General features: G+C 50.1%; 1 protein-coding gene across 10 annotated transcripts in view; it reads left to right on the forward strand.

The window, feature by feature from the left end:
- FRMD4A (FERM domain containing 4A) overlaps positions 1-23,394 on the forward strand; it is a 592,045-nt gene that overhangs the window by 488,806 nt on the left and 79,845 nt on the right. For all 10 annotated transcript variants that reach the window (XM_057304597.1, XM_057304598.1, XM_026479048.4 and 7 more), the window contains exons 8-11: positions 4,517-4,600; positions 9,648-9,713; positions 9,992-10,049; positions 13,330-13,416. In XM_057304597.1, the coding sequence (XP_057160580.1) occupies positions 4,517-4,600; positions 9,648-9,713; positions 9,992-10,049; positions 13,330-13,416 (295 nt within the window). The remainder of the gene's footprint in view (positions 1-4,516; positions 4,601-9,647; positions 9,714-9,991; positions 10,050-13,329; positions 13,417-23,394) is intronic.

Genomic DNA, 23,394 nt, shown 5'->3' on the forward strand with positions numbered 1-23,394 from the left:
TCTCAGGGGGTACGCAGGTGCTTCCCTTTGTCCGCACATGGTCACACAATTTCCGGGAGCAGCTTTATAGACAACATCCCAGCTACCAGCTTTTCGAGCCCTCCCTACACACCTAAAAAAAAAGTAGGTGATAGGGAGGAGATCGGCAAGTGCCTCATTTTCTTTGTTGTAACCTGAACTTGAACTTGAGTCACAAAATAAGAGGGAGGAAAGAAAAGGAAAGGAAAGAAATTGTTTCCTGCATGGTTTTTTTTTTTTAAAGATTGTATTTATTTATTTATTTATTTGAGAGAGAGAGTGAGCAAAAGCATGAGCAGGGAGAGGGGCCAATGGAGAGAGAGAGGCAGACTCCCCGCTGAGCAAGGAGCCTGATGCGAGGCTCCATCCCAGGACCCTGGGATCATGACCTGAGCTGAAGGCAGACATTTGCCCGACTGAGCCACCCAGGTGCCCCTCCTGCATGGCTTTTAAAGATCAGCAAAGAAGAAAAAATACACAACTTCCTGTATTAATCTATCTCAGAGTTTTCTAGATTCATTGTACCACCGAATAAAGTCATAGAGACCCACAGTGCATGTCTGAAACTTTAGTCCCTGTGTTTTCAAATTCAGAAATTTGTAGGTTTTAGACTGGTAATTCGGGGAATTCCTGCACCCCGTGTCAGGGTCTGGGTGGCACCGGGAGCCCTCTCTCTTACCGTGCCTTTGCCAGAACGTGGATAATCACACCACGTGGAACAGAGAAAGGTCAAACATTGCCTCGTGTGAAAAATTTTGGTTTGCCACCAAGTAGGTTAAGAAATGTCCGTTTCTTAGAACTTTTCAGATTTGGGAATTGTGGATCATGAGGACCTGTAATATTCTTTTACTTATGAAATCCCTCCCCCTGGGGAACTTGACCTACGTGATGGGCTCATAAAACACGGAGGCATTAGTGTGACGCTAGCATCGTGTTGCCTTCTCTGAATTTCAGGGCAGTGCTCCCTGTTACCCTGGTTTGACATTCTCGGTTTAGTGCTCTTTAGGGTTTTAGTACCGTGTGCATCAAAAACCCCTGGATGCAGGAGGAATTCTGCCACCCTAAGCATGTTCTCTTTGCCCCAGGTTTGTCCCACAAATTATGGACATCTCGTTTAACCCGAGGAGAATCTCCTGAAAAAGTATTTCCTCATTTTTTAAAGGAAAACAAGCCCATGTGGATTTTGCTAATTTGCTATCAAATTTGACTTTTGCTTCCTTGGCTTTATGGTGTCTTAGTTAAACTTGTCATTGCTGTTATTCGGGCAAATTCTTTCTTTGATGTATTCCTAGAAATCTTAGAAAGTTTTCTTAGTAGATCATTCAAACTTCCTATGTTTGGTGAGCAGTATAGGTGGTAGAAGAGAGACACATCATCTCAAAAACCTCCCTAAACCAAAGACCGGTGCAGCATCGGGAGTCCACTTTTTTGCTGGCAATGTTAATAACTACCTAAAAGTTTTTAATAGAATCTGGTTAATGGGGCGCCTGGGTGGCGTCTGCTAAGTTAAGCGTCTAACTTAACTGCTAAGTCAGTTAAGCGTCTGGCTTTGGCTCAGGTCATGATCTCAGGGTCCTGGGATTGAGTCCCGCATTGGGCTCCCTGCTGAGCAAGGATTCTGCTTGTCCCTCTCTCTCTCTGCCCCTCCCCTGCTTGTGCGCAGGTGTTCCCTTGCTCTCTCTCTCATAAACAAATAATCTTTAAAAAAAAGAATCTGGTTAATGTTAAAAATAAGAAAACCAATTTTATTCTCAGTTTAGCAAATGACTCTCTAAGAGACCGTTTTTCTTTTTCTAAAAATGAAACATGCACTGTTCTTAGGGTGTCTTAGAAGTTGGCATTTATCAGGTGCACTGAACCGTGGGGGAGATGTCCAAGTGAGTGGAAGTCCCTGAGAGAGGAAGCTGGGAACTTCTAGCATATTTGTTAGGTTTTAGCTTCTCACACCTCTGGAGATGGGGTGACCAGGTCTCCCATCAGTCCAACTGTGTGGTACGCAGCCACGGAGCGGGGCCAGATCATTCCACAGGGCTGACCACCTCTTAGTTAGTGCAGATGTTTACAGACAGCAGAAAGGCAAATAGAACATTTCTACATAGTTGTCCTTTGGGAAGGATTAAGAGCCATGGATCCCTTCCAGAATGTAATGGATTTGGACGGGCTTCACGCCTTGGTGATTTCTTGTTATATTTGTCTGTGTAACCTTGCCCTGGGGGAGAGCCGGAGAAGCTGCTGCAGGCTCCAGCAAGGAAGTCAAGCCTGTGATTGTCATCGGGGAAACTTGTTTGCCAACAAACTAGTGTTTGGTGGGTAAGACAATCCCTTCCTCCTTGAGCTCCTTCCTTCCCCAAATACACTCTAAATGGGATGAGTGTAAAGCTCCAGCTTCAGCTTAACTGCTTCTCCCACGGCTTCGGCCAGTAAAAGTTCATCCCGGAAGAGTGTTTTTCAATATTTATAGGACTGAGATCCCTGTTCTCAGGGTGCTTGTAGTTAAACAGGAGAGAGGTAAGATCCAGAAATGCATCATCGTGGGCTGTCCTGTGTTTGGTGAACGGAATAGTTGCTTACACTCTGCCTCCATAGTGTGCGAGGAAAATTTCAAACCCTACTTGGGAATTGGATTTTCCTGAACACAAGGACCTTCGCTGTCTGAAAACCTCCCGTGGCTGACCATTGACTGCTGGAAGAGTTTGAACTCCCTGAGCCTGGGTTGAAGGTCCTTGCAGTTCTGTGCCTAATCTGCCCTTCAGTTGGCCTTTTTTCCCCTCACCGCCCCCCCGCCCCCGCCCCGTGCTCCAGTCAGTCTTTCTGTCCCAGTGTACGTGCCGCCACACTCTGCTGTGTCCCACCGAGGAGAAAGGATCCTTTTCTCCATACAGACCCTGCCCCGTAGTTTGCTCTCCCCCAAGAGCCCACAGGAGCTCCCTTTCCTCTGAGCTACTGAATTTGTTGTTTGAGTCCACATGATCAAACGCCGCCCTTACAGTCAGTTATCTTTCTACCCGCACGTCATGCCTGCCGGCTGACTGGGGAGCACCTCTCCGACAAGGACTATGGCTTATCATTTTTGCGTCCCCTACACTACCTTCCATACAGCAGGGGCTCCCCAAATACCTTCAGTTTCTTAACAATTAATTGATAAATCTTTGCCTTACCCCTTAGGTGCTAACAGTTGAAATACTTGGGTTTATTGATTCAAACGGTAGCCAGTTGAGCCTTCTGGTTGCTTCAAAGCCAGGACTCCCAAATATTGCCGTCACCGTTTCTCACTCCACTTGGAAAACGCCCTTTCTGAGAATGGCTGTGTCCCCTGCCCACATCCGTGTGTTTCTTTGTCACCATGTCGATGAACTGAAAGTATTGGAGTGGTCTTGCCCAGCGGCATTGGTATCCAGAGGGGAGCCGCTGATCCGTTGCCGAGGACGGCATTTCAGGCTGCGTGGGTTCTCAAGGGGGGGGGTGTCCTCCAGTGAGCAGCATGGCTCTTGGGGTGTTTGCTGTCCAGATGCCGAGTTCCCCAACTGTGACCGGGGTGCTCCTTCCTCTGTTTTTACTTACTGAGCTCCACACTCTGCCTTGCTTCAGGCAAGCAGCACAGAAGCTGCCACCACAGCCTTGGTTAGACCCGAGGACCAAGGCGGGCTCGCTCCGGTAGCGCAGCAGGGGCCATGGGACGCTTACTGGACCAGTACAGGGAAACAGCCTCTCAATACCTAAACCATCCCAAAGAAGAGGCCAGCGATTGCCTCTGGAGGGAAAGAGTGGGCACAAACAGCAAATGCACTGGCCCAGTGGGGATGTGGGGCTGTTGAGGGTGCAGAAAGGCATCGAGGCTCCGAAGAACACTGGTTAAAACCCAGAGGAGTTTGAAGTATCCTTCAAACCTGAGAACATGTGAGTCTGTAGGGAAAGGATTTCTGGTGCCAGGACCTCCTACGAGTACCAGATAATCCACTTCCTGCTCTCAGAGTCAATTCCAGGCCCTGTCAGAAGCAAAAGTTATTTATTTGTCATATTTTGGACAATAGTTTGCAGCGTGTGGTCAATCCAAGCAAAGAAAACCAGCGTTGTGTGTCAGCAAGGGAAACGGCTCTCAAGGAGAAGCCATCCATTCTCAGAGGCCTTTGAGCCCCTGACGGATCCCTGGGAGCTTCTCCCATGGGACCCTGGTGACCCTTCTCCTCCCAAATTCGTGTGCTTGGGGGCATTGGGTCTGTGTCCCACTCTGTGCACCGGCCCCCTGTGAGCACTCTGTTCTGCGCCCCAGAGGAGAGGGCCCCCGGGCTCTGCACCCCATGTGTTCTCTTTCCTCTTTATTAATAAATTAATTAGAAGGGAGTGGTCCTTCCTCTCCCTAGTTTTCATTCAAAGGGAACAGATGTGGGGTCTCTCGGCCAAGGCTCCTGGGTCAGGTCGGATCCCATGGCACGGTGGCTTTCTCAGATGGAGGGTGAGCCATTCCTTGGCTTTGTCTCTGTTCTTCCCTCTCTTCCAGCAATGAGGTGGTGAGGAGTGACTTGAAAAAGCTGCCAGCGCTTCCCACTCAAGCCCTGAAGGAGCACCCTTCCCTGGCCTACTGGTAAGCTGCACCCCCTTCACACACCCCTCACGAGCGAGCCCACCTGGGGTACAGGGGCTCGGGGCTGCCGAGGGTCAGGCTGGACCCCAGCCGGAACAACTCCATCTTGTCTGAGTGGCTTGGGCCTCCGTCAAATCATTTCCCACATGTATTTAGATGCCATGGTTTGCCTGAGACCTCCTTTTTTTATTTTATTTCTTTAACAAGAAAAAAAAAAGACTCCTAAAATTTCACTTTGGATACTTTGCCTCCTTGGAGACCCTTTCATGTGCTGCTCGAGTTTCATTCTGGAATCCTTGTCATTTGATGACAGGATGTGTGAAGTTTTGAGATGTGGGAGAACTACGGGAGTTTTTTTCTTCGCAGAAGAGAGAGATTGATTCTTTGATTTTCCCACGTTTCATATCTCCTGATTTGGCTGCCATGTAACGTTATGCCCTAGTTCATCTGTCAGGCCCTAAATTACTGACTCTGAACAAAACAGGCATGCGAAAGGGTCCTAGGTTGTGGTTCTGGTCACAGTCAAGTGGGGCCTGCATTCCTGGGTGGTGGTGTGCAAACGCTGTGTGTGCACCGGCCCTGGTCACCGTCCCCCGACAGGCAGCATGCTGCGTCGTCCCTCATGTCCCTTCTGACTCCCTCACAGCAAGTGTTGACTGCTTTTATAAACAATAATAATAATAAAAAACCAAAAATCGCAGAACAGGTCAATCCTGATCAATTGTATCATGTGACTCCTCTAAGCACTTCTTTACTCTGCTTTATGAAACCTATGGATTACTACCATGTCATCGCGTCTGGACATGTTTGCAGTCGCCACACTTGTGGCTCAGCCATGCAGGTGGCTCTGAGAGACCCCTTTCACTGGGATGGGGCATGCTGTGATGCAGAGGGCATTAGCTGGATGACACTCCAGTCCAGAAGTCGTTTCTCCTTAGGAGACAGCATGATGGGGCAGCAGGAGCAGCAATGAGAAGCCGAGTCCTGGGGCAGACAGCTCCCTCCAGGCTGCTGGTGTCCCCCACCCCACCTGCCAATCTCATCTCTCTGAGCTGTTTTTTTGCCATTCGTCCTTCGATAACATAGGTGTCGCTGCATCGTGGCTTTATAGAATTAGAATCCGCCTCCCAGACAGAATCTGTTTAGCAGGGAGACACTGTGTGTGTCTGCTCCCCTCCTTCCAGCTTGGCTGTCTGCACGTGGGAACACCAACAGATGACACTCCCATTCCCTTGTTCCTGGAGCCCTGTTGCCCTCTCCCGGTCCCGCACGCTCCCTGGGCCTCATCTTCTGTGTCCCTCCCCCCCCAGCTGTTCATGTTTAGGGAACCAATGGTGAAAGAGCTAGGACACAGAACATAACTCTGGAGACCAGTAGTTCCTCCACAGAGGGGATGTATTCGCCAGCTGGGGGCTATGACGTCGCTGGGTTGTCTGGGGTCAAAGTTGCTTTTAGCCTAAACCAGCCCTCAACCATCTCCTCATTCAGTTGTTTCCAGACATTTTTTACACCCTGTGTTTACCAGCTCCTTCTCTCTCGGTTTCCCTTTCTACCTCTCTCTGGATTTCTCTTTAATCATCTCCACAGTGAGCTCCATGCTCACACGTTATTACTAGTACAGAAATGCCTTCCTTTATGTCCCTCTCTTCTCTTGTGTCGATATGAGCATCTTCCTCTTTACCCACATCTGTACTTATCTTGCCAGAGCATCCCTCCGTCTCTGTGACCTGGCTGGCACTTTCCCTGGGCCTGTTTTAGACCCAGAGCACCCATGCAACTGTGTACACTCACAGAGAGGATGCAGAACTGAGGCGGGGGCATTTTTGAAGCGGGTGCCCCCAGGCTCCACAGCCCAGCTATATACAGACAAGCAGGCAGTGTGGACCATCCCATGGCTTCATTGCTAAAACAAACACCTATTTCACTGTGATCGGCTAGTTGTAGTTGGCCTTCATATTCCAACCTACTTATTTAGATTTTTTAAAAAGCAGAGATATCAGGAAGGGATAAATGATGTTCATGCTTCATAGAGCTGGCAACCAAACATGTTCAAAGACATCCCTTGGCTCCAGTGTCATGCGTCTCTATGATTAACCATGACCCCTTGTTGATGGAGGAGACCTTCACTTGCCCTGACATCACGAAGTGTCTATCCAGCTGCCCGCAGCCATGATCACCCCTGAATGGAGGACACAGATTTGCAGTTCTTCCAGGCTCTCCTGCTCTCGCTGGCCCTCTCGGATGTGGCAGACAACCGTCAGGCCAGAATAAGCCATAGGGAGCCCATCCACACTAGTCAGGAAAGGCATTATAGCCTAGAGAGCGAAGCAGTGGATTTTAGAATCCCAGCCACGTTTCTGAACAGTGGGGTAATGACAGCTCAGGAAGCTTGAGTTACTTCTCTGCTACGTCAATTTCCCATGTATGAAACGGAATTAACCATACCAACCCAATCCAGACTGTAATTAAGAGCGGAAGAAGTCACATGATGCAATTAACATAGTGAAAGGTACATAATAATGCTGAGTAATCGTGCAGTAATCCTTTCTGCTAATTTTCCCCAAGCGTGTAACAAGCTTGGACTTCTACTCCACGGGATTTCCCTATCGGGAAGCATCTGAGGCAGAGGTTAGAATTATGTGCCCAGGGCCACAGAACAGAGCAGTATGAGGGCCCTGACCTGGATTCTCTGAAGGGCCTAGCTTGCAAATGCCCGACTCCCCCCGGCCCACACACCACCCAACCTTTACTGCAGAATCACTGCCCACTGCAGGCGATGGCTTCTCCAAGACAGGAAACTATATCGTCATCCCCATGTTTCCTTCTAATCCCCCATGCATTTCCTGGGCCCCTTGCCTGCAGAGAGATGATCTCACTGAACGACTATGGGGAGGCACAGTCAGCCTTAGTCACCTGTCTTTATCCTTCATGCACCACAGTGTCCTCCAATTAGTGTTTTGGGATTCTATTTACTCTGGCTGGTGCATTTTTTAGTAATTATTCCATTGAGTCCCTACCACAGCTCTGGGGTCGCTGGGAAACTTGCAAAGCTCAGCGCACTTGAGCCATCTGTAAATTCCAGAGGAAGTGGGGGTGGGGCTGGGGGCAGAGTGGGTTTTCAGTCAGCCTGGCCTGTGTATTCACCAGATGGGCTCACGGTGTTTCGATTGGGCCCAAAGAAGTGGGAAAAGCTGAGGAAGGAGAGGCTAGATACCGTGGCCTCACCAATGGCCTCGGGCAGCAGGAGATCCAGAGAGTGGTGGGGGTGGCGGAGCCCTGCGGCTCTCGAGCGCTGAGAAGTCATTTAGTCAGGAAGCAGCTAAACAGCTGCTTGCCCGTGTTTCTGACTTTCACTGGTGTTGGTCTGAGCCTCGACTGTGTTCACAGCCACGGCGCTACGTTGATTTTGATCTCCCCAGGCCAGCCCAGGGGTCCTCCTTCCCAGAGCTCTGAAGGGAATGGGCTCAGATCTACACTGAGTTGCTTGACCCTGGATCCAAGAGTTGACCTCACAAAATGCTAGATCCTATAGTAGGAAACATGCCAATGCAGCCGTAGCTTCAATGGGTGGGAGAGAAGCAAGCTAGGAAAGCAACCCCCAAATGTCTCAACAGGACCCCAAAGGTCTGGTGAGGCGGGGTCCTCCCCAGGTAGGACGCTGCTGGAGAATTCTCTCAGAAGAGGGCTTTCTCACACTCCCGAGTACGGCGTCCAGGGTTGCCCAGGAGCGGAGGAGAAACAGAGCTGCACCTGCCCCTTTCTGAACAGATGCATCCAGATGACCCTCTGACAGAGAAGGGCTCCTTACAGCTGGCCAGTTCCTGTGCTGGGTGTTTGTAAGGACACTCGCTTGTGAAGAGTCAGATGATCGTAGACACACCATATTTCAGAATATTAAAATGAAGAGACAGCCATTAAAGATTAAGGTGATAATTGGAAAATCAAGAAATGACCCCCCAAGTAGTAGTTAGTGAACATACAGGACACATTACCCCCCAGAAGTGGCCTTTCATTTTTTCCTTAAAAAAAAAAAAAAGAAAGTTGGCGAGAAAACGCTTTAGATCAACTCTGGGATACTAAATAATAGGTGATGAAGGCCAACCAAGGAGGTCTCGAGGGTTCATCCCTAGGGCTGCGTCCTGTCCTGGAGCCCACTGGCCTGAGGTGAGGAAGGCGTAAGACAGAAGGTGGAGAAATGGGGCTCCTGGTGGTGTGGCCAGGTCACAGAGGCCCAGGCTTTTGGACTTGACTCCTCAGCAGGTGGGATGTGCTTTCCCTGTGACTCCCCGTGTTGGGTTCTGTATTCCGAGGACAGCAGCCACAGCTCCCTGGGCACCACTCCTCAGAGAGTCCCTTCATGCCCTCTGCCCTGTCAAAGGGCAGTTCGGCTGGCCACTGTCTCCCAAGGCACAAGCTGGTCTCTTGTTATTTTAGAAGTAAGATTTCAGGAGATCAAGGAGTTCCTAGCTCACTTCTGGTAGCTGGCTTGTTTCCCAGTGCTTCTCTGGGCCTTTTATTGCCTTGTGGTTTGTGTTAGCCAGGCCCAAATTCCAGAACTTTCCCATCCTCCTTGGAAGCCCTCAACCCTGACCACTAATTCATGATAGGGAAGCCATGGGCATTCTGTTGAGGTCAATGCCTGCCCTCCCCTGTGAGATCTGTGCACACAGGATTTGGGAGATGAGGAGGCCAAGGAAGACGTGGGCGTTCGGCCAGAGTATCCACCCTGCTTCCTAGCCAGGCGGTCTCCGTCCCATCCCCCGTTCTGCGCCCCTCTCCAGTGACATGCATGCTCACTGCTTCTTCCTCACCTCCCATGGTAGCATTTCTGGCAGGGAGCTGACCCCAAGGAAATCTGTAGCCCGAAGCACCTGGCTTAGACTGAGTGCAGAAATGCCACATAGGACAAATCATTTCTGCAGGAGCTGTTGGCTCCTTAGGGCTTCCCCTGAGATGGCTCAGGCTCAGAGGAAGTATCTCCATTAACAGGGTGCTGGCCGGTAACCGAAGGACCATATGTAACAGAATCTTTGTCTTATAATTCTAGTGAGGATCGAGTCATTGAACACTACAAGAAACTGAACGGCCAGACCAGAGGTCAAGCAATTGTGAAGTAAGTGGCCAGTCCCAGTGCCCATGAGGTTGTGTTTGTGTGTGTTCACATAGCATGTGTCACGGCTGTTTGGTTCTACTTGCAAAGACCTATCTCTGGGGGGGGGTGATGGTTCAGGGTCATTTTCGAGTAAATCATCACTCTGAGGGCTTTGTCATGCACACACACACACGTATGATTCCAGTTCGGCCGAATAACCACCTTCATGTGTGTGTGTGTGTGTGTGTGTGTGTGTGTGTGTGTGTGTGTGTGTGCTGTCTGTCTGTCTGTCTTCCCAGCTACATGAGCATCGTGGAGTCTCTCCCGACCTACGGGGTTCACTATTACGCAGTGAAGGTAAGTGCCAAGCCTGCCCTTAAAAAAAAAGCAAGCACCTCTCACTTTTTTCCTTTTTAATCTTACCGAAGATGTGGTGGGGGGGGGCAGTGGAGGACTGGGTTGGGATGATTGTATGCTGGGGGGAGTTGGGGCACTGGAACGTTTGGAACGCCCCCCCCGCCCCCGTGTAAGAAGACTTGATGCAGTTGCTCCTCAGAGCTCACGTTCCCTCCTGTAAAGTGGGCGTAGTAAATCAGTGCTTCCTTTTAGACTCAAAAGAGTCCTGGGAGGTCGGGACTGCAGGGCTTCTCGGTGGGACAATTCCATCTACAGGCAACGAGCTGTAGGGAATAAAAACGTTAAGCCGAGTCAGCAGTGTTTTTCTTGGTGGTCAGATGCCACATCGGCAATTTTGGAGGAAGAGGGCTGGCATGAGCAGCGAGCGGCTGACAGATCAAGTACGTGGCTATTTAAGAAGACAGATCTTGTCTTAAATGTTGTGATGTGAAGTCCAGTGGAACGTGGACGCTATTCCAAAGTCGCTCTGATTTTATCCATAACACCCCAGCCCGGGGTCCCTTCCCTGAAATAGTAGATAACAATGCACTGGTGCGCCCTTATCTATGAAGAGAAAGGATAATTTTCTTCCCTTCACTTATCCCAACATGAAGAGTTTAAGTCCTTGCCCAAAGTCTAGCCACAAAGAGCAGAAAACACTCCTGAATGCAAGACGGTTCCCCCAGCCAACCTGAGATCCTCTTGCTTTTTGGCCAGTTTCTTTCCCCCTTGTTTCCATCCAGCTGTATTTTTAATTCCTTTGGGCCAGAACGTGCTCCGTGTTTCATGTATATTTGGGTCACTCGTGGCAGCCTGCACAACACTTTGTGTGTCCTTGGTACATGTTCAAGTGCCTGTATCTTCCACTAACCTGCAGCCTTCCGATGGCCAAGACTGTGTGTCTCCTTCTGTTACATATTCCTGGAACCCACGGTAGTGCCTGACACGTTGTAGATGCTCAGTAGATATTTACGGACTACGTGGTTATTGGGAGTTGAACTGGGTAATTGGAGGTGCACTCCCGTGATAAGAACCAGTGTCAGAACTCGATTCGTGGAACACCGTTATGAGGCAGACGCAGGGACCCTAGTTGTTACAAGCGGCATTTCATAGAAATCTGCCAGTGAGTCTGTCTCTCAGCCTCAGTGGGATGTGTGGCAAAGGGGCTGCATTCTAGAGAGCAAACGAAGAATCGCCTGGACTAGGTTCTCTCATTCACTGTTTGTTCGTCATTTGATCTCACCTCCATTGCTCAGACTTAAAAGAGAGATTATGAAATCTGCCTCTCCGGCTACCCCCACCAGCGTCTCCTAGATGTTGGAAGACCATCAGAGTAGATGTTAGACCATAGACAGAGGGAAATCTTTGCGCAGAGACTTCATCCGGTCTTTTACTTGTGTAAGCCCGTGTCCCATCTCTTTGTCAGCCCCGAGCTTGACAAAAAGGTGGCTTCCGATGTATGTGCTTTCTGCCTTACAATAGAACTTGAGAAACGGGCGCATTTCAGTCTGCGAGAGCGGAAGCAGACCTTGTGATGTTCAGAGCGCCGGAAGCACGTGCGTGTCTGGCTCCCGGAATCTCCCGGCTTAAGCAATGCACTCCTACTTATTTGGAGAAAGAGCAGCAGGAATCCAAGCAAGCCCAAACCAACTATATCCAGCCTTGCCAGTTGGTGGCCTCGTGATTTCACAGATGCCATGTTCTGTGCTGTGGTGACCACCTATATCTGGTCACCCCAGAGATGCGGTGGCCTTGAATCCCCCCTTGTGCTGCTTTCTGCAACTGTTGCAAGACACACTTTAAAAAACTTGTAGGAAATCATACACCCTGAAACTTTTCTAAAAATTCCAATTGTATTTCTTTGCCCTTTTTTATCTTTGTGCCTTCCTTGAAATAACGCATGGGCATTTGAAAAGCATGAAGCCAATTTTGAGTTGTTAAGACATCTACGATGGGGTGAACCAGGTTATTCGTGGGTGTGGCAGTTAGGACAAATGTAGGGAAAGGCTGCTTCCTATGCCCACTCGGCTCCTAGCATTCAGGAGCTGTAATTAATGGCTCAGAGTGATCCCTACCCGAATGTAGGCTCACAGTTTACCATCTGGTGGCAAGAGGTCTCTGTTAAAGGAATAAAGAGAGAGACTTGGTGTTTCTAATTCAAGTCCCGGAAGGTCTAGGCTTTGATTTTGCTACTTTTGTCTGACAACGTGAGTCACCCAGTCCAGCGGATCTCTTAAGGTGAGCAGGACCACATGATGGCCCCTATTGGCCTGCTGGAAGGACAGGGTGGGTCCTGAGTAGAGCAGGACCAACCCTTTGCTTTAACTTCTTTGTCTTTAAAATTGGAGGAATCTTAAACGCATATTACTGCGTGAAAGAAGCCAGTCTGAAAAGGCTACATGCTGTGTGATTCCAGTGATATGACATCCTGGACGAGGCAAAACCGGTTGCCAGAACCTGGGAGGGGGGAGAAAAAGGGGTGAATAGTCAGCACACAGGATTTTTAGGGCAGTGAAGCTACTACGTATGATATTATTATGGTGGATACACATCATTATACATTTGTCCAAACTCATAGAGGATTCGATACCAAGAATGAACCCTAATGTAAACTCTGGACTTTGGGTGACCATGATGCATCAATGCAGGTTCATCAGGTTATACCAGATGTTCCCCTCTGGGGGGGATGCTGATAGTGGGAGACTCTGCAGGTATGGGGGCAGGGGTGTATGGGAAGGCTCTGTACCTCCCTCTCCATTTTGCTGTGAACCTCAGACTTCTTTAAAAAATAATAATAATAAAGAATAAATAAAGTCTTAAAGTTTTTTAGAGGAGTCACCTTCTCCACAGTCCCCTCTAGCTCTAATAGTCGATGGCATTTTTCTCTGCTCGGCAGGTCATTTTATTAGAATGCTCTCAGATTTTCTGTTAAGGCAAAACCTGAGGTCTTAGAAGGAGGACAGAGAACAAGGCATTTGTCACTTGCTCGTGGCCGGGGGGACAACAGTGTGCTGCTGGTTAGGAGCAGAGCTGGATCCCCACCCTAGGGCACCTGTTCACAAAACGGAGCATCATCTGATGGCGGGACACATCTGTTAAGGTGAAAAGGAGAGAGGTGGACTCCATCCTTATCAAGGGATTTGCGTTTTCCTCTGTCATCACATGAGCCAGGAGGCCTGCCCTTGGTTCTCTGGCATGTTCTCTGGCCCTGTATTTACCCACACTCCTTTCCATGCCCTAGGACAAGCAGGGGATACCATGGTGGCTGGGACTGAGCTACAAAGGAATCTTCCAGTATGACTACCACGATAAAGTGAAGCCAAGGAAGGTAAGCTTGCTCTCCTTTGTGGGCGTGTGGCTCGCAGAGAGAAGTGAGTAAAAATATCACACCATGCAGCCTTGGGGCCTCTGGGCTCACCAATCCCCTGCTAATTTGAGTGTATACAAATTACTCCACGGTCATCCAGTCTGAGTTCCCGGGTAAATATTTTTTCTCCCGGTCACTAGGGAAACCTGAGCTGTTATAATTATTTAAGGTAAGGAGACTGGCCCAGCTCTCCCAAAGCAGATGAGCAAAAGGGCTTTGAGGGACTGTCCTGTTCCTTCATTTCCTGGCCGGGGAGGGTCGGGGCTCCGTGCACTTGGGAAAGGGAGGGAACATCTCTCCTCAGTCCTGAGGCCAGTGTGAGCTTTCCCAAAGCTTGTTAGTGTGCTTCGTTGGTTTTGTTTTGGTTTGGGTTTTTTTGGTTTGTTTTTTTTCTTTTTTTTTTGGTTTTGGTTTCGGGGAGCTAGAAGAAGAAATTGTAGGTCAAAACAGGGTGAAAAATAAAGAAGAGTCAAAGGCGTTCCTGCAAATTGGGTAAATATTTTACGGCATATTAGAAGTGATCAAAATCTGGAAAAAATAAGGTCATTTGCCAAAAAGAAAGGGAAGCAGAGCGGGGTCTGCAAAGCCATCGCAAACACAAAACAGGGCGTTTGAAGGGGACATAGTGCTTGACTTTTCTCTGTTTTCATTTACACACATTTTTCAGACCAGAACAAATTGAAAAATTATAATGGAAAAATATCTCTGGGCTAGAGCTGTCATTCAGATCCTCTGGCAGAGAATAATAGAGAGACGGTATGCAGTTCAAGCCCTGAAATACGTATTAAAAGTCTATCAAAACCACACTTGCTATAGGAGAGAGAAAGCAATATTGGTCGTGATGTCATTCTGGATTGCTTTCCAAGCTTCTTTGTCCACGAACGGGATGGAAATCCATACAGCATATCTGAGCTTATCATAGGCTGTCTGCCTTAGCCAGCTTCTTTATTAAAATGATGGGGGGGGGATGGCCCTTTGCTGGGGAGAATTTCACTCCGTTGATCGGTAAATCAGTTAAGTTCAAAGAAAAGATCCTGAGCAAGTGAAGGGGGCATTCTCCCTTGGGAACAATTCAGTAGGGACCTGGCTGTCGAGGGGCACATGGTTTCGTGGCCAAATCCCAAACCTGTTCCACTGTGTGCTGCAAGATGTGCACTGGGCCCTGTGTAATTTGTCCCCTCTGTGTCTTTCTCAGTCTTGGGGTCTGTGCTTCTTCCACACTGCTTCTTCCGGTTTCCCCTCTGCCTCTTTCCCACATGGCCTTTGTAATAAGTTTCTGTGCTTTTTTTTTTTTTCCCCTGGCATGGTCTCTTCCCTTTCTCCTTCTTTGGACATCCACTCTTCTCTCTTTGCAACCTGCCTGGCCTTTTTTCCTGCTTACAAGAGCCAAGAACCCTCCTAGCTCCTCTCACAAAACCCTGGTTCCCATCCCTCCAGCTCCTCATCGCCCGCATTGGTGGAAGACCAAGGCGGACGTGCACAGCTGCCAGTGAGCAGAGTTTGTTCAGATGCAGCAGAATTCTGCTCTCCCTCTGGGGGTGGAAAAGACATGCTAACATGTATTCTTTGGCGTTCAGTTTCATTTATTAGTAAGTGTAAGCTGGCTTCATTTCTCTAATTGAGGTACTAAGGAAGATTGCAGAATTAATGAGATACCACCCAATAGACAGAAAACGCAGGGCGCGACACATCGAAGGGGCTCCGTAAATTGTCGCTGTTCCTGTAGGACCCTGTGACATGCTTCAGGATCAGGGAAAGTATGAAACCAAAGGTGTGGATAATCAGCCATTGAGTGGGAGGATTTCCTCTCATTTGTTGAGTTTATCCAGGTCAGCAAAAGAAAAATGTTAAAAGGTCAGGATATTCATTCAGGGCATTGCTGTACTCAAACCAAGTTGTTATGTAAAATAAATGATGTTGCCCTGGACTCTGAGGGGGTAGTTCCAAGGTGCGGGTGAGGGCAGAGGGAAAGAGAGAAGCAGACTCCCCACTGACCTGGAGGCTGACTCCAGGACTCAGATTGTGACCCCAGCCAAGGGCAAATGCCCAAGCGAATGAGCCACCCAAGCGCCCTAGTAGTTGAGATTCTTGATTCTGTTACTAATCGAGGGGCAGTCAAGCCACCAAAGTCACCGCTCATTCGCTCATTCAGAAGAGTGTTTATTGCATACTCGTCAAGTGCCAAGCCGAGCAGAAAGCGCAGAGGTATGTAAGATACGTCCCAAGGCCCGGTCAGACCCTCAGGGAGTGAGGTGTATGATAACTGCGTCGGTGTCCCCAAGTGCTCCGAGAGAGGTCTGCGTGAGGGTCAGTGGGGAATTAAAGGACAGTCACTGACTGGGCTTAAGGAGGAAAGAAAAGTCTTCGCAGGCAGCCAAGTGGGAGCCGGAGGAATGGGGTGGGTGGGCGTGCCGGCATGCCTGGAAGCCCTGTGAAGGAGAGCGGCATGCAAGGTGGAGAAGCACACTGCTCCATTGGGCCGGTAGCAAAGGGCAAAGGAGGCCAGCCAGAGAGGAGGCTGACGAGGCCCCAGTGGGCAGCTCCGGGAGCCCTTGAAGGCTCTGTGAAGGGGGCTTCAACTTCCAGGTAGTGAGAGCCACCAAACATTTGACGTGGAGGAGGGGCCGGATCAGAGTCTCACTGTCCCAGAAGCATCGCTCTGGCAGCGTGTGGAGGATGAGCTGGAGAAATACCGGACAGAACTTGCAAACCGGGATGTAATTACAGTGGCATAGGCCAGAACTGGGGGTTGGGGGCGCAGGGTGTCAGTCATAGGGCGATATTTAGAAGGTACGTGAGATTGATCAGTTGTATGCGGCGAGAGGGTTATAGTCAGAGCAGGAGGGACATCGAGAATGCCTCCCAGCCAGAACATGGGATATAAGGGCAGTTTAGGACCTGCAGAGTTTGAGGCGTGATGGGACACCCCAGTTGCTGTGACAGGTAAGCAGTTGGGTATTCAGTGGGATCTCCAGAGTGTGAAGAATTTCCAAGGCATAACTGAACCAGAGACTGCACGGGCAGAGAAGAGAGAGAGACACTTGGCTCAGCAGAGAAATTTCCCCTAGCTGTGAGCAGACTTTGACCGGGTCCCCCACCATGACATTCACTGTGCGACAGAGGTGGGACCAGGTGGCGCAGCCCTGAACCCTATGTCATTTGGGGAGCCCTCTTTAAGAAATCAGTGTACAGTCTGCACATGAAATAAGGACAGGCCTTTGCAAGGGCTGGGAGCGGAAGACATGCCGGAGTCTCATTAGCCTGAGGAGTGTCCACGTCTGCAAAGACGTGGGGTGGCACCTGCAGGAAAACCAGACCTAAACCGGAGCCACGGTTGAGGCCTGGCGGCAGGAACAGGGCAAGGAGCCTCTTCCTTCTTCTCACCCCCAACATCAGCACCCTCAGGAAGACATCGTCTGTTACAGGGAAGGTACCCATGAGTCTGGGGACATATGCGCTCCTGGCTCCTGAGCTGCGCATCCAAGGAGATGCTCGCGCTCGTGCATGCCTGCCGATGCAGAGTCGCACAGAAAGTGCCTGACATCTGTCTGCAGTGCTCCAGGCCAGCCTTCTTCATCTCAGATGAATATTGGAAACTCACAGGAAACTTAGAATATGCAGGTGCTGCAGCCACCCGGCCCCACTCCTGCCCGTCTCTGGCCGGGCCAGGTCCCGCGTGCAGCCGCAGCTAGGACCGGCAGCCGTCTGTGCTTCCCTGGCGAACTCTCGGAAGGTCAGCCAGGCTCGGCCGGTGTGTCTGGCAGAGTCTCCGCATGCGGAGAGATGCAGGGCCCCGGGGCCCAGGGCTGGGCCAGCTCCGTGGGAGGGTGGCCTTCCAGCAGCACCACACTCTCGCTCAGGGCCCAGGCGGAGCTCCACCACCGTGGGCCCCCAGCGCAGCTCAGGAGACTGGGAGTGGTGCCCAGTCTGTGCACCTGGAGGCCCTTCTGCACCAACAACTGCACCTCCAGCCCCAGCAGACGCCCTGCCTGACACTGTGACCCAGTTACAGCAGCTCCGTCACCCGGCACCGCCATCCGAAGAGTCAACATTCAAGTAGAGACAGTGACAGGCTGAGCCTGCTGCCTCCTTCGGAGGGCCCGGAGGCATCTCTGGCATGCATCAGCAAACCCTCAGCACAGCCCGAGGAACTCAGAAGCCGCCTGTGAGAATCCACTCAAGTGTTTCCATATGATCCACCGGGAAAGGGGGGGTGGGCGGGTAGCTGTTGGCTGTCCAGAAATGGGCGGGACCCTGGCTCATTCCAGTGGCTCTGCTTGGGTGCGCTTTGCCATTCTGGTCACAGTCGCCCCTAAATTGCTTAATCATCACTCTGAAGCCCTGGTGTTTTTGGGGGACATGGAGTAAAACACACAGCCGCTCGCGGGTGGAGTAGAGAGAACATGGAAGTCGCTTCCTAATCACACACTCCTACCTGCTACCTGAACCTTCTAAACAAATGGGCTCCGGCTTGCAGCAGCACAGCCCCAAATAGAAGCCGCCGCTGTCTGTCAGGAGAAAACCACTGCTTTGTCCTCAGGGCACATGTGTCGGGAGCAGCGAGACACGTGGGGACACCTGAAAATGGTGTTTTGGCTTTTGTGTATGTTCAGAAGCTCAAGGCCAGCTTCAGAAGTATTTCTTTTTAATTTTTAAGATGTTATTTATTTTGAGAGAGCACGTGCACACATGAATGGGTGAGGGGCAGAGGGAGAGAATCCCCAGCAGACTCCCTGCTGAGCATGCCCCCCCCCAACACCACATGACACACAGGGCTCGATCCCAGGACCCCGAGATCCCGGCCTGAGCCGAAGCCAAGAGTCAGAGTTCAGCTGACTGCGCCACCAAGGTTGCCCCCAGACGTATTTGGAACTGCAGGTGCAGCGGAATAGCCCACCAGAAACTAAAAAATCCACAAATAAAATGAAATCAAAATAGAAATCTGCAATACATTCACATATCCCAGAATATGAGCCCTTGCTTGTATTTATGAGTTCTTTGAAAAGCTTGGGGAGCACCCCAAATGGTATCCAAGGTTAGGGATCCAAATTTGTGATAAGCTCTTAAATATCCCGCCACCAACTCTCAGCAAATCCTGTTTCTCCACTTATCTAGTGATGTGTTCCCTCCCACCCTGTGCCCGCCTCCCCACTCCTGAACTCCAGGATGTTCGTACTAAAATACAGTGTGACGCTTGGAAACATCCCCCTGGCTGCCTCAGCTCACCTCTCTTCCCACGTTATGGTTTGACAGTTCGCATGGACAGTCAAGAACGTGGTTTGCGCGTACAGGAACCACAGTGTCCATGGGTCTGCGTGTGGCTTTGGCACTGGTGAGAGAAGGGGGAGGAGGGTCACAGTGGTCAGAAAATAAAATCTTGCAGCTGCAGATTATCTTCCCCCATTTTCTCCTAGCTACCAAATTCCATTTTTGCACGTGCACGCCTGTGTGGCAAGGGAGCGCTGCCTAAGGACAAGGTTCTTTGATTTCAGGAGTTACCGTCCTCATGGCCTCAGGGAAGAATGAAACATTGTCAGATTGGCATTTGGGGACTTGAAATCAGTCTCAAGCTTCATCTTAGTTTGCATTTATGGCCAAACAAAGAGACCTAAGCCATCAAAAAAAAAAAAAAACACGCAAAACTAAATGCTAGCTGTGTAAAGGGACTCTCGGGGGTGATGTGCCGCAGACGTCATTTGAATGAAAATTAAATGATAGATCTTGAGGCACTGGTTAACTGTCTAGGAACTGGGTCACGGAGCAGAGATGAATAGGCTGGATGAAATCTGTCCCATAGGGTTCTCTCTTTTTGAAGGAGGACCTTGCATTCCTTAGAGCAAAGCTGAGAAAGTCAGAAAGCCAGACCTCTGAGACAATCTGTCCCTTCCTGGAAGCACGAGGACCAGAGATGTTGGGCTACCAGGCTGTCCCACACTCAGGACTCCGCTCCCACCTGGTGCCACGCTGAGCTGCTTCTCTGCCATGCTGCTCTAGTTTGCACTCCTCAAACCCGTGGACACCCCGGCCACAGAACCATCAGAAGCCATCATAAATTACAAGAGAAAAGGCTTTCCGAATGGGGCGCCAGGAGGGTGTGAGTAATCCCTCCTGCGGGCTGTATCTGACGCTGTAAGCATTAGAGGACAAACAGCACGAGACACGTGGCTCCAGAACCCTCTCCAGAAGGGATGTTCAATATCTGCTCATCATCATTTATGGCTGCGGCCACAGGCCAGCCCACATCTGATGAAATCTGCCCACTGGGGAAGAATGGCAGTGCGCTTTTTGTTACATATTCAGCAGACAGCATTTACTTGTTTATTTGATATGCAATTAGGGGTGCTTTTATGTACACTTAGATGCACAATTAGGAGCCCTGTGGAGTCCCCTCTGAGACATTAGGAGAAGGAACGGGAGTAAATGGTCCGCCCCCTGTCCCCGAGTAGCCAGTGTAGCTTCCTGCGGTTCCTGAGAGTATTGCAGAAGCAGGGGCGTTAGCTCAGGGAGTTGATGCATTACTGTCACCTCCCCAGATTAGTAAAGATTTTTGATGATGAGACAGGAAGAGAAAATAATATTTACAGGAACTATTCCATTAACTGTGAACTGACTCCCAGTGGAGCTAGCCTGCTTCCATTATTCAGCCATAAGCGCTCCAGTAAGTGCACAGCCAACTTCTCTTTCAGCTTCTGTTTGGATGCACTTGACTCATTTTTGGGTTGCTGAGCCCTCTGCCTTGGGGGGCCCTGGGTGGGTGCCTCCCTCAATTCCACTGTCTGTATCCCTCTTGGACACCACACCCTGTGCCCTGCACAGGGGAAGAACCCCACTTCATGCATTTAGCATTTGCTCCTTCACAGTGTTGGATCAGAGGACCTCCTCCAGTTGCCCCCTTTGCCCACTATCAGTTCAGAGATCTCCCTTGGTGCAGAGCAGACCCAGAAGGGTGCAGGGACTGTAGGCGACGGGCACTGCTCACGGGTCATCAAGAGGGGCCTACCTCAAAGCCGAGGAGCAGTTCTGCTGGAAGGATAATGGGGGTGGGGGTGGGGGTGAGGGGCATAGAGCGTTACCAGAGTCTGCCATCCGAACTCCCCAAGAGAAAGGTTAAAAAAGCAATTGTCTTCTAAGGAATTTGAGATGCCTTCTCAAAATATCAACATGAGACCTCCTGTTCTCAAAGCACCAATACGAGGCATGGCTGAATTCTCTGTCTGGAATGGGAATCCGGGTCTCTCCCTCCTGTATGAGAACCACAGTCACCGGAGCTTTAGAACTTCCATCGAGGGGGTCGGATTTGAAATCCTCTCCAACAAAACGGTCCCCATTTGAGAACTGCCTCTCGTAGGCCAGGTGCTGCTCTAGGGAACGAAAGAGGCTTTCCCAGCTCATACAGCCCAGTGGGGAAGATGGTCAGACGATGACATGAAGTCAGTCTACAACACACGGTGTCAGAGTCTTCAATTCTAGGCAGACAACAAGTCAGTAAGGAAGAGCAGTGGATGATCAGGAGTGGTCTCTTCAAGCAGGTGACATTTAAGGGACACATCAAGCTCCGTGGGAAGCAGCATCAGAGCCAGATTCGCAGGCAGGAAATACTCTGGGATTAACGCCAGTGGGGAAGGGGAAGGAAGCTGGACCACGCAGAGAGGGAGGCTGAGCTATGATGCGGTCCCAAGTTCTGTAGCTTGGAAGGAGCCATCGGAGCCATCACCGTGAGACGGGGGCACCGAGCCTAATGCCCAATCACTAGGTGCAGGGGACCCACAGGGAAGGGGTCATGACCTTGGGCAAGGTGGCTCCCTGTGGTGGAAGGCGATTCCCAAAGAGGGGATGAGCCCTTCAGTCCCAAAGGGAGAGTAGTCAGTAGGGCACGATAGCTTTTACAGCCATGGTACTCAGAGCGTGGCCGAGGACCAGCAGCATCCACCTGGGAACCTGTGAGACGTGCACACTGCACATCCCACCTGAGCCGTGCATTCAGACCCTCAGAGAGGGTGGGACTCAGCACTCTGGGTCCACACGCCCTCAAGGGGATTCGATGAGAACAACTGCTCTACAGATGGGTAACAACTTCCTTTGTGATCCTACTTTGTTGCTGGTTATTGTGAAGATAGTCTAGACTGTTAAAGTCAAACTCCTTTCTAGGGCAGTTATACTTCCAAAAGAAAAATAAAAGTTTGTCCGCCAGCAGCCCAGGGTAAATCTCAGAATCTCAACCAACGAGGAATTTTGGTGCCGTTCACTCACTTCAGGCATATTCAAAAAAGTTCTCTTTTTATATCTGTGAAATGGAGACTAAGCCACGAGATAGAGTCTGACTTTCTCCATCTTGAATATTTACATCTGAGTTTTCTCTCTAAAAATGCTGTTGCCCTTGACATAGAAAATATTATTGGCCTCTTTGATACTGAGCCTGAGAGGCAGAATTGCCACGAAGAGCAAACAATTTCTCTTTGTTAAGAGGACTGATTTTTTTCTTGGTCACTGGATCTGGGAATCCAAGGTCCCTCTGTTCCCACAAGTCCCCATGAAGGCCATGTTGGAGCCTAGTCCTGAGTTATCCAAAGCTCCAAGGACAACCGCTTGTATCTTATTGCATTTTTTGTTGGTAACTGTCCCACATTACTCCTGCTGGTGTCATACTGTCACTTTTGCAGAAGATGATGTCTGTGAGCCGAAAATAAAAGCATTGCCCCATCCAGGTGGGTCATCCTTAGAAAAGAAGTTGTTACGGGAGAGCAGTTTCTCGGCACAGCTACAGAAGGAGAGGAATGTAATTATTCCTTTAGGAGAGGCAGATCCAAATCTCTCCTGGGGTGATCTGCTGGAAGGTACCTCTTGGAGGTGGGTGCACTCTGCCCTGAAGATCCCACCCAGACAGTCCCCAGGGGGACTGGTTGTGGGGATTAACCTCCAGGTCTGGCATAACGCTTTGGGTGCTACATTCCTGTTCCCACCTCCTACCGTTAATTGTAGAGGGAATATAGCTGTCCTGATAGTCAAGACACCTGAGTCCTAGCTCCAGGGCTGCAAGACGAGTCACTTCTCCAGGCCTCCGATTCCTCATCAGCAAGGCAGCTAATATAAATTATCGGGACTCTTGAGGTGGGGAGAATCAAGAGACTAGAAAGAGTTAAAGAGAATAAAGCAAGGGGTGAGCTCGTCCATGGAGCTAGAAAGGAGCAATTAACACAAGGAAGAATGAAAGGCAACATTTTCTCGAAGAAAGTGATAGAGGGAGAAAATGCCCATTTCTAAGTAGGCGAACCCCTGTCTGTCTTTGATGGTTGCCCAGTTTAGACAGAGCCCAAGGGAGACCTGATGAGATGAGCAGAGGCAGCTCTTCTCCCTGAGTGACACGCTTGTCCCTTTTGTGAAGCGTGAGGTCTCCCAGGGCTCAGCCACTTCCCGGAGCAGTGCCTGGTCTCAGGCTTCTTGTCTTCCCAACGTGGACAGGCCCATGTGACAGCGTGAGGGAGGCCGTATAAACAACCACAGTGGTGGTGTGGGGAGTAGGGGTCAAACACAAGCCTAGGTATTTATAACACGCAAATAAACACCCAGCCAGACAGGCCAGCAGCGTCCTGGAGGCTGACTGTCTTCTAAATAAGTCACAGAAACAGACTCCCACTACTCAGGGAGCCCCAGTGACCTTGGATGCAAGTTGAAGAAGCAAATCAAAACCAAACGCTCTTGTTGGAGCCCAGACCTCCGCCAAAGAGTGTCCAGCAGCCCAGCCACTCCAGAAGGAACCATGAGCCAGTAGGGACTTAGGAACAGATTTGGTTTCTCTGGCTTATGAAAACCCAAAGATTTTGCTAGTCTAACAGAACATTGATCACCTGGGACTCTCAAAAGGCAAATCTCTCATCTCACACTGCTTGTTAAAAATGGGTTCTTCTCTAAATTAAAAACAGGGGCAGTCCTGTGACTTGT

The sequence above is a fragment of the Ursus arctos genome, unplaced genomic scaffold (genome assembly GCF_023065955.2).
Source record: "Ursus arctos isolate Adak ecotype North America unplaced genomic scaffold, UrsArc2.0 scaffold_30, whole genome shotgun sequence".
Taxonomy (NCBI): domain Eukaryota; kingdom Metazoa; phylum Chordata; class Mammalia; order Carnivora; family Ursidae; genus Ursus; species Ursus arctos.